At 48.1% G+C, this 11,374-nt stretch overlaps 1 protein-coding gene across 1 annotated transcript in view; it reads left to right on the forward strand.

Moving 5' to 3' along the window:
* Positions 1-11,374, forward strand: part of Disp3 (dispatched RND transporter family member 3) — a 45,649-nt gene that overhangs the window by 11,318 nt on the left and 22,957 nt on the right. The window contains exons 2-3 of the mRNA XM_005353723.2: positions 5,137-6,112; positions 7,230-7,449. Coding sequence (XP_005353780.1) covers positions 5,140-6,112; positions 7,230-7,449 — 1,193 coding nt within the window. The 5' untranslated portion in view covers positions 5,137-5,139. The remainder of the gene's footprint in view (positions 1-5,136; positions 6,113-7,229; positions 7,450-11,374) is intronic.

Here is an 11,374-nt window from a genome sequence, read left to right on the forward strand (position 1 = left end):
GTGGATGGCTCAGCAACTAAAGGCGCTTGCCTCCAAGCCCGACGACCTGAGTTCAAACCCTAGGACTCACTCACACGATGAAAAAGGCACTGACTCCAACGAGGTGTGCCCTGACCTCCTCAACACACCTATGTATGCACACACACAGTAAATAAATAAATGTAATGTTTTAAAAGCACATAGTGTGTGCTGGCCACACAGTAAGGCTAGCTGATGGCAAGTCTCCCACTATTTTTTTTTGAGGGAGAAACATTCCTGCTCCAAACACCCAGCTAGTCGTAGTGCCGGGATTTGAACCCAGGTCTACTAACTACACAGTCTGTGCTGCTCAGCTTACCTTTCACTCCTGAAATCAAGCCATGGTTCTTTCGAGTCTCTGATAACCTCTTGTTGTCAGGGGACCAGTCCTGTCCCACTGAGCCCACCAGAGGGAATCCACAGAACGTCAGGAAGGAAGCAGCTTCTGGGCCATGATTGTGAGGTTTCTCTGGGGATTCTGGGACAGTGCCCTGGCTGATATACCGCCCAGGGCAAAGCTTGTTTGCTCAGTATATATTGAGCTGTTGCGTTTACGAGTCGGTGCCCCGGTTCGTCAGCAGCTGTCAGCCTGGGAGGACAGCCACCCTTCATGTACTCCATCTCAGCAGCCTGTCCTTCTCTGAGTCCACCCTCTTCCTCTTCCACCCCACCTAGACTTCTAATCAGCAAGCCGAGGCCCCTCTGAGCCAGCAGGATGGAGCCTCCTGGGAGCACTTCTGATGGAGGATGTCTAGGCATCTGCCTCAGCTGGGCACAGCCAGCCTGCCCCAGGGATGAGCAGAGGTCTGAGTGGGTCTTGTGGGAGGAAGAATGAAGGGCTCGGGGAAGTGCCATCTGCCTTCGTCTAGAGGTCTGGGGGGCATTCCCCAGTGAGGGTCTGGAATTTCCTTTTCTCTGCTACTGGGGTTTGACCCGGGGCCTTACACTGGCTAGGCAAGCATTCTCTACTGGTCTATATCTCCAGCCTAGGGCCTGGGTTTTTTGGGAGAAAATTCTGGAACTGCCCTAGTACCTACTTGCTACAGGAGGGTTTTCTGCGTCAATCCCACTTTCTCTCCGCTCCTTACCCCTTTGTATTAGAGTTCTCTAGTGAAACAGAGCCTCTGGATATGTATAGATATCAATGTTCTCTGTGAATTTTTTTCTTCCATAAAATGGGGTCGTTCACATGCCTCTGTTGGTTCGAAACTGATAGAAAAAGGATGAAAAATCCTGGTGGCCTGGTGGATGCAGAACTAATTAAGATGCTATAATTATCTTAACGAGTGTCAGAGATTCCAGCTAAGCTATCCGGGCTTTGGCTTCACCCCAGGTGTGTGATTTTGCCCCTTTGGTGTTCTAGCTGTCACCAGTCTCCTAATTTGAAGCGGAGTGTTCAGGTCATCGGAAAGGGCTGGGGATGCTGGGCTACAGGTACATGGTGAGAGCATCGGGAAGATAGGACCAAGACTCAGGATAGCCATACCCAGGAGTGTCTGTGACCTCTTCCTTTCCTTTCGCGTGAGCTGGGCTCGTGAGAGAGGCAGACGCACAAGCAGGAGAGACACACAGTGTTCTCTCCAACACAGCCGCAGAGTGGAACCACTTAACTCAAAATATCTCAGTTTGAACTTCTGCCCGAATCTCTCAACCCAAGAGTGAGGGATTCTAAGGGCTCTGAGCTGTTCGTGGACCAGCGCTGAACCAAGGAAGCAAAACACCGAGTCAGGGAGAGAAAAAAAAAAGCTGATTAGCTCCTAATTGCCGTTAAATTATATATATACATATATGTGTTTTAAGTAGACTCTGCATGTCTAATGTGAGTTTTTGATTACATTTTAATAGTCTGGCTGGGATGAGGGAAAGAAGAAAGAAGAGTCTGTCATCCCTGGCTAGAAAGAGGGAAGCTGTAAACAGAGAGCTTTAGCTTGGGCCTCCTGCCTGGGTGCTAAGTAGGGGCCTGGACTGGTGTCCACACCGCCCTGCACTACAGGTCCGTTCCCTGTAGACTTTAAACACAGCTTCTCTCTCTACTTTGAATATGTCTATCATCCCCAGACCTGCCTGTCCCCTGGGGCTGCTGAAAAATTACCCCAGAACCTAGTGGCAAAATAGAAACCTTCCACTCAAGAACCCTGGCCCTACTGCTGGCTGCTGAAATGACGTTGGGTGTCATGACCCTGCTCACTGGGTCTCGGTTTTCTCGTGTGTACAATGGAAGTGCTGTATGTGGTATGTTTTTTGAGACCCGATTTTATACAGCCCAAGCTGGTCTCGAATTTGCAGTGGAGTTGAGGATAGCTTTTCAACTCCTGACACTCCAGCCCCCATCTCCTGAGTGCAGGGATTGGAGGTTATGTGCCGTGGTTTATGGATGTTGGGGATGGAAGCTGGGGATTTGTGAGTGTGCAGCCAGCTCTCTACAACCGAGCCACATCCACAGTGCCTTTGCTAAGGTTTTATGTGCTGTGATTTACTTCCTTTTCCTTTCACGACTGCTCTCTCTGTCTCAAAGGACTGGGAGTGTCTACTCTCCTTTCCCTCCTAACCCAGCGATACACTTTGTTACTGCTGTGTCCTGTGTCCACTCTCTGTGTCCTGTGTCCACTCTCTGTGTCCTGTGTCCACTCTCTGTGTCCTGTGTCCACTCTCTGTGTCCTGTGTCCACTCTCTGTGGTTTGTTTCTTAGAGGCCAGCACTCTTCTCCCCCACCCTGTGTGAATTATCATGACTCTTTAAAGAGGTAAAGACAGCTGGGAAAATATGCACACGAGTACACACACACACACACACACACACACACACACACACACACACACATGCTATTTTTAAATAGCATTTATCTCTGATTCCAAAAGCAAGGCTTACCTGATCATTGCAGAAAATTTGGAAACAGACAAACATAAAAGAGAAAATAAAAATCATCCGTAATCCTCCTGGGCAGTGATAATCATTCTCATTGGGCTATATTTAAAGTACGTACATATGAGATTCCTTCCCCACCGCGCCCTCTGGTTATAAAAGTGGGATTTTGCTTCAGATATGGCTTTGAGTCCCAGCAAGACTGGCCTTGAAACTGGTTGCATCAGCCAGGCAGGCATGGTAGTTCATGACTGGCACCCCAGCACTTTGGGGATAGAAGCAGGAAGATCAGGAGTTCAAGGTCATCCTCAGCTACATAAAGAGTTTGAGGCCAGCCTAAGTTACATGAGCCCCAGCATCAAAGGTCACAAGGACAGAGATAGAGAGATGGCTCAGTGGTTAAGAGCACTTACTGCTCTTGAGAAGACCTGGGTTCAGTTCCCAGCACCCACATCACTTGAGTTCCAGAGAACCCGATGCCATTTGACATCTGTGGGCACTTGCACACACATGATGCATGTAAACTCACACATGTTGACGTGAGCACACACAGGAAGTGTGTTGGTGAGATGGCTTAGGAAGGAAAGGCGAGCCTGCGAGCCGAGTTCAGTCTCTGGAGCACACATGGTGACGGGGAGGGCTGTCCTCTGAATGCCATGTGCACCCTGTGGATTAGTATATGCACACCTACACACAGTGGGGGAGGGGACAGAATAGACCTAATAAAAAGGCAGGAAGGGAGAGGGGGAAGCAGGGAGGAGGAGAACTGGGAACATCTTTTCTTTCTTTGCTCTCCACGAAGGGGTCTTTCTCTTGATTTTTTTCCTTCTTTTAAGTCTTGGACACGGAGGGTCCCTCAGTCATTTTCTCTTTCTTCTCTCCATTGCATCTGTCGCTCCTCCCATTATTCCACCCCCCTACCTTGCTCTCTTCATGAGTCTATCCCTTACTCCTCCCTCCTCCCTCCTCCCTCTCCCTTATGTCCTCTGGACTGACAGCACCCTCTTCCTCCCGGTTGACCAGCTAATTGAAGCTGAGTGCTCCAAGGAACGCCAATGGGAAGAGCGGCATCCTCAACCCCACTGCCTGTTGTCTATCTGGATGAGGAGTCTCCCTCCACCGAGGTGGCAGGCCATCCCAGTGACACTGAAGGTGGCCTTTGGGTCACCCTGTGGGAGTCCTCACATCTCTCTGAGAGATGCCTAGCCCCTGTCTGCGTTCAGAGGGCTGCCGGTTGCCGGGGCTGTATATTAAGTGGTCTAAGCCTGACAAATGGTGGCTGCAGCAGCTGCTGCCGCGTGCAGGGACGGGGTGGGGATAGCCGGAGGGCCCTGCGGCAGACACCTAGTCCTGGCACAGTCCCCTGGGCAATGGCTGAGGGCGTTACAGTCTCCAAAGGGGAACAAAAGAATTGTGATTGCCTGACAGACTGCAAACTACTTCCACCTCTGACCCCGTACTCCTTTGGGACAGAAATGGCTGCCTTCATTTTATAGAGGGTAACTCTGAAATTCAGGGTGGCTGCAAGTCTTGCCAGGACCCAAACCCGGGCCTGTCTGACTCCAGAGATCATTTTCTCTCCCTCTTCCCTGACAGACTCCTGAAGGTGCTTTGCAGTTGTTCATTATACACGCACAGTTGCTATGGAACCACATCTTACACTGGCCTTGAGTTCTGGAGTTGGACAGAGAACGCAGGAAAGATTGAAAAATCACATAATCACGTATAGCCAGAAGTCTTGGCTGGCTTTTACACACAAGAAGAATTTTTTTTTTCGGTTGCAATTGGGTTATGAGTCTCCTTTTCTTCTTTATTATTATGCACATGGCTATTTTGGCTGCATGTATGCGTGTGCACACATGTGTGCCTGGTGCCCCTTAGAGCCTGATCTGCTGCAACCGGAGGTACAGATCGTTGTGAGATGCCGTGTGTGTGTGTGTGTGTGTGTGTGTGTGTGTGATGTGAACTGAACCTGGGTCCTCTGCAAGAGCAGTCAGTGCTCTTAACCACTGAACCTTATCTCCAGCCCCAGCAACCCCCTCCCCTTCTTGAGATCCAAGACCAATTTGCTGGGGTGGGGGTGGGCAGGGAGGGACGACGGGCCGTGTTTTTCCTGGTAGGTGCACATGTGCTTGGGTTCCTTAGACCATAGTGAGCACGTGATTCAATCCCATGGCTGAACTGGTATCTGCTTGTGGTACTCAGGCTGGGCAAAGCCTCCCTTCTCAAGGCTGTTGACCCATCCTTTTCCCCTAGGCTATGGACTCGGAGGATGACCCCCTGCTGCAGGATGTGTGGCTAGACGAGGAACAGCAGGAGGAGGAGACCTCGGGTGAGGCCTATAGAGGTGTCTCTGGGGCATGGCTGCCCTCCGGAGCACAGGGCTGCTGGAGACGCTGGACGCTGCCTTCCCGGCCCCCAGCCTCAGGGTTCTGGAGTACCCTGGGCTGGGCCTTCACCAACCCATGCTGCGCAGGTCTGGTGCTGTTCCTCGGTTGCAGCATCCCCATGGTGCTGTCTGCCTTCATGTTTCTCTACTACCCGCCTTTGGACATCGACATCTCCTACAATGCCTTCGAAATCCGCAACCATGAGGCGTCGCAGCGCTTTGACGCTCTGGCCTTGGCCCTCAAATCCCAGTTTGGATCTTGGGGGCGCAACAGGCGGGACTTGGCGGACTTCACCTCCGAAACGCTGCAGCGCCTCATCACAGAGCAACTGCAGCAGCTGCACCTGGGGAATCATTCGCGACCGGTATCCCGGACGCCTCGCTCAGCTTCGAGGGTCACCCCTGCCACTCAGAGATCAACAGCCAGTCCGAGTGAGCGACATCGACGCCAGGCTCCGCCCCAGGGGGACCAGGTAGCCAATCAGAGCCGATCCCGTCGGGGCACATCTCGTTGGGATTACTCGCGCACCTATGTGAGCGCCAACACCCAGACCCACGCACACTGGCGCATCGAGCTCATCTTCCTGGCGCGGGGAGACGCGGAGCGCAACATTTTCACTAGCGAGCGCCTGGTCACGATCCACGAAATCGAACGAAAGATCATGGACCACCCGGGATTCCGGGAGTTCTGCTGGAAGCCGCACGAGGTACTCAAGGACCTACCTCTCGGCTCCTATTCCTACTGCTCCCCGCCCAGCTCACTCATGACTTACTTCTTTCCCACCGAGAGGGGCGGCAAGATCTATTACGACGGCATGGGCCAGGACCTGGCGGATATCCGGGGTGAGCAGGTGCACTGATGGCAAAGGACTTCGCTGAGCTTGGGCGTGGCCAGGGGGTGTGACATCAGTGGGGTGTGCAGCTGGGATTGGACAGGAAGAGGGAGAGAAAGCAACAGAATAGGATGCCACTGGGACTGTGGGACTTTGGGACTTTGGTTGAGTCCAGACAGAGAGAAAGCATGAAGAGACACTTGGGGCTGGGGTTGGTTAGAAAGGGCCTGGAAGGAAGTGTATCTTAGTTAGGTTTCTATTGTTGTGATAAAAACACTGTAATTAAAAGTTATTTAGAGAGCAAAGAGTTTATTTCTTCTTGCACTTCGACATCATGATATATCATTGAAGGAAGGCAGGGCAGGAACTCAAGGCAGGAACCTAGAGGCCAGAACTGAAGCAGAAGTCATGGAAGACCGCTGCTTACTGGTTTGCTTGCTCCGTTTTCTTTCTTTTCATTGTCCACCCATTCCTCAGCCAACGCCACAGAAATCGTGGCCATGATTGACAGTTTGCAAGATTTCACAGCTAATCTTTGTACTTTCTGATTAAATATTTTTTGCAGCAATAAACAGCCACCAACACTAAAAAAAAAAACAAAAAACAAAAAACAAAAAACAAAAAAAAAAAAACACTAGGACCACCTGCCCAAGAATAGCGCCCTCTTCTGTCAATTAACAATCAAGAAAATGTTCCCACAGACTTGCCTACAAACAATCTGATGGACCAGTTTTCCAAGTTACGGTTCCGCTTCCCAGCTTCCCAGGTTCCCAGATAACATTAGCTTGTGTCAAACCGCAAGACAAAACAAAACACTAGCCAGGACACAGAGAAATATGACACATAAGGTTTAGAGTATCCTGGGGGTGGGGCTTTAGAGAGTAGGGTCTGGGATGGAGGGAGGGTGCAGGCAGGATAGGGATTTAACAGGATTATAGACTGAGCCTTGGAATCAGGTGGGGTTCAAACTGGAATCTAAGCGTAATTTGCTTAGTGGGAACTGCCTACTCAGGCAAAGGAGGCTCATCCTTAGGAAGCTGTAGATTCTATGTCAGATGTTGTAGTGGAAGGAGGGCTGCTGGTGGGAGCTGTGCACTGAGCTCTTTGGATTTCCCTGTCCCCTGCAGGCTCCCTAGAGCTGGCCATGACTCACCCCGAGTTCTACTGGTACGTAGATGAAGGCCTCTCGGTGGATAATCTGAAGAGCTCCCTCCTGCGCAGCGAGATCCTGTTTGGAGCCCCGCTCCCCAACTACTACTCAGTAGATGATCGCTGGGAGGAACAGAGGGCCAAGTTTCAGAGTTTCGTGGTCACCTACGTGGCCATGCTAGCCAAGCAGTCTACGAGGTAGGAAGTCCAGCGATGCCTGTGTGTGCCTTTGTGTGGGTAACACCTACCTCTGCTGAAATGTTCGGCTGTTAAGTTCAAGGCCTTGCCCTGGCACTTCCTAGCAGGAAGTGAGAGCTGGGCTCTGAGGATTTAATTTTAATGCCTTCTTTCAGATTCACAGAATCTTTTTTCTTGTCGAATTATTGGTGACTCAGGAGGAAAACACACCTTGACTTAAGGCGGAGTTACACGAAGCGTCGCTTTTCTGGCTTCGTTGGTAACACCAGCGACTGAGAACAGTCCGTGGCGTTTACTGTCTTCATCCTCCTGTGGTTTTGTTGTGCGCGTTTTAATTGTACATACATTTAAAGTCCCCCCAGCCCATTCTGTCTTGCAGAACCTGCTCACTTCTGTTTATCTTGGTGTTTACCTTTCCTGTTGCTCCTCATTACTTTCTACGGTTTCATGCTTCCCTCTGGGACCACTTTCTCTGTGTCTGAAGAATTCTTTTTTACTATTCTCTGAGTGCAGATTTGCTGATGGTGACTTCTGTTTTGTTTGCCTGGAAAGCACTTTTATTTTGCGTTCATTTCTCTAATCGACTTCACTTGTGCCATGTCCCAAATTGGCAGCTGTGTTTGTTCTCTGTTTTAAAGAAGCCGCTCCATTGTCTCGCGGCTGCCGTTGTTTTCGGTAGAGAAGTCAGCCGCAACTCTCTCTTGTTGCTCCTGTAGTTTATTGAGAATTTGAGAATTTTTATTAGGCTTGTTCATTATGTGTATGTGAGCATGTGAGGGCACATGCATGCCCCTGTGTGCATGTGGAAGCCAGAGGACAGCCTGCAGGAATTTGTTCTCTCCTTCCACTTAGGTGGGTTCCAGAACCATCCACGAAGCTCCCTTACCCACCAAGCCATCTTGTCTGTCCATTGCTGCTTTTTTTTTTTTTTTTTTGATTTTCGAGACAGGGTTTCTCCATAGCTTTTGGTTCCTGTTCTGGAACTAGCTCTTCTACACCAGGCTGGCCTCGAACTCACAGAGATCCGCCTGCCTCTGCCTCCCGAGTGCTGGGATTAAAGGCGTGTGCCACCACTGCCCGGCATTGCTGCTTTCTTAAAATGACTGTTTTTCCTCTTCTTTTATTTTTTTAATTTATTTTTATTGAGCTCTACATTTTTTCTGCTCTCCTCCCTGCCTCTTCCCTCCCCTCAACCCTCCCCCAAGGTCCCCATGCTCCCAATTTACTCAGGAGATTTTGTCTTTTTCTACTATCCATGTAGATTAGATCTATGTATGTCTCTCTTAGTGTCCTCATTGTTGTCTAAGTTCTCTGGGATTGTGATTTGTGGACTGGTTTTCTTTGCTTTATGTTTAAAAATCACTTATGAGTGAGTATATGTGATAATTGTCTTTCTGGGTCTGGGTTACCTCACTCAAAATGATGTTTTCTAGCTCCATCCATTTGCCAGGAAAATTCAAGATGTCATTATTTTTTTCTGCTGTGCAGTACTCCATTGTGTAAATGTACCACATTTTCCTTATCCATTCTTGGGTCAAAGGGCATTTAGGTTGATTTGTCTGCTTTTTAAATGTGTGTGTTTTCCCTGTGTGCATTCGTGTATATTATGTGTGTGTTGAGCCACCATGTGAGTGCTAGAACCTGAACCCAGGTCCTCTGCAGGCACTGCCAGTGCTCTTAACCACTGAGTCATCTCTCTGGCTCCCTTCCCCATAAGACACTGTAAAGGAAGTATAAATGTATGTATACACAGCAAATGATTCATTTAACTTTCAGCTTTTTTTTTACTCAAAGAAAAATGATCTATCTAATTCATCAAAGTAAGAAAGTCAGAGATATTTTCTTCTTGGCTATTATATATGAGGCTAAGGAAATAAAAAAAAGATTGTTGAGTTATAATTGGTACGTGACCAACTGTATATACTTACATTTCAATTCTAACACATCCAGTGTCAAGATCGTGAATTTCCCAACACATTTTCTTATGTCCACTGACAACTGTCTCATCCTCCACCCTGCTTCCAAGCTGCTTCCCAGCCCCAGCCCTAGCAATCAATTTCCATTTTTGTTTTGTTCAATTATATGTGTATGAGCGTTTGTCTGCATGTATTTAGATGCACCACATGCATGCAATGCTCTAAGAGGCCAGAAGAGGGCATCTGTCTTCCTGGAACTGAAATTACAGACATGGGCCAGCTGTCAGGCAGGTACTGAGATTTGAACCCTGCTAGAGCAGACTGTGCTCTTAACTGCTGAGCCACATCTCCAGCCCCCACTTTCTGCTTTCTACCAGCATGCATAGACATTCCTTTTCTAGAATTTTGTATACATGGTATCTTATAATCTCTTTTGATGGAACGCATTCATTCCTTCTAGCCAGTTTGAATTGTGCCCATGTTTTTACCATATTTCAACAGTTTATTGTTGAACGCGGAATAGTACTCCATTGTATGGAGGTCATATTTTGTTCATCTCTTCACACATTGGTAAGTGAGTGTTTGTGTTGCTTCCAGGTTGAACCATTACAGATAAAGCTCCCGTGAGTGTTGATGTATACATTTTTGTAGGGACAAATACTTTTTGCCTTAGAGAAATGCCTCAGAGCAAAATGACTGAGCAATCATGGTGGGCCTATGTTTAACTTAAGAGACTTCCGGAGTTCTCCAATGTGGTTGCCCTGGGTTCAGTCCCAAGTACCAGGAGACAGAAAAGTCTGCTGGACTCTTGAATGTGATTGACACCTTAAAATACTGCATCTTTGGACCCATGAACATGGTACATCTAATGTCATTTTTCATTTTATCTCTAAGAAGTTTCTATTTTCTTGCTCCTACAATAATATAATTTTAAAATTTACTCTGAAGCTGTTAATTTATAACTTAAATTTATAATGGCCTTTGTGTTCTACGACCTTGTCAAACTTAGGGTTTTCTGTTGTTGCTGCTTTGTTTTTTAGGTTCCGTTGCATTTTCCACACAGATAAGCATATATTATACTGATGAAGACAGATCTACATTTTCTTTTCCAGCACAGATACATTTCGTTCCCCTTTTGCTTGCTGACACTGTCAGACCCTGGTGCTGAACAGATGGAATGAGGAATTCTTTTATTTCTTCAGGGTGAATTATTTCTTATGCTTTTATTTTAATCCTATTTTTTAGCCATAACTCTCAGTGGCTACTTTAGGATTTATAGGGTACCTCCTTAAGTATCACGGTGTATCTTTGAGATGGTAGCATAGCACACAGTTATAGCCTTCTGGGTTTCCTGTGGCCTCCACACTACTGTGGTCCACGTTCTGTTTGTTAGGAACCCCACACAACCTTATTATTTTTAAGTGGCCAGTTGTCTTTTGTAGAGATAAGCGGAAACGTTGCATTTCTTGCTCGTGGCATTTTTATCTCTAGTGCATTTTATCTTTCGTGCAGATTCTCCTTCCTGCACGCTGTCATCTTCCTTCGGCCTGAGGGGCCCCCTCAGCATCTTCAGTATGTGAGCATACCAGAGGCAATTTCTGGCTTGTATAGTGGACAGAGTTTTGATTTTGCCTTTGCTTTTGAAATGTATTTTTGCTGGGTATAGAATTCTGGGTTGGGTTTCCCCTGAGTGTCTGGGGAGGCTGCTGTGCCGTGTTCTGACTTTCATTTCTTACCAGACGTCTGCTGTCACTCTTCTCTGCTCTGCGGTATGCGACATCTCTTTTCCCTCTGTCATTTTTTTTCTCTTGTGAGAGTGTCTGAGCAGCTCACATGTGATGCACCCTATTGTCCATGTACTTGTTTGGTCTTTGGAGCTCATGGTTCAGCTTCTTGGATCGACAGGCTCACCGTTCTCATCAAGTTTAAGGAATTTGCCAGTGACTGGAGAATCTAGTAACTGATGCGCGAGGCTGTCCTGGGTACAGCAGCGCTGTCATGCACCTGCC

This window comes from Microtus ochrogaster, chromosome 10, assembly GCF_000317375.1.
Source record: "Microtus ochrogaster isolate Prairie Vole_2 chromosome 10, MicOch1.0, whole genome shotgun sequence".
NCBI classification, from domain to species: Eukaryota; Metazoa; Chordata; class Mammalia; order Rodentia; family Cricetidae; genus Microtus; species Microtus ochrogaster.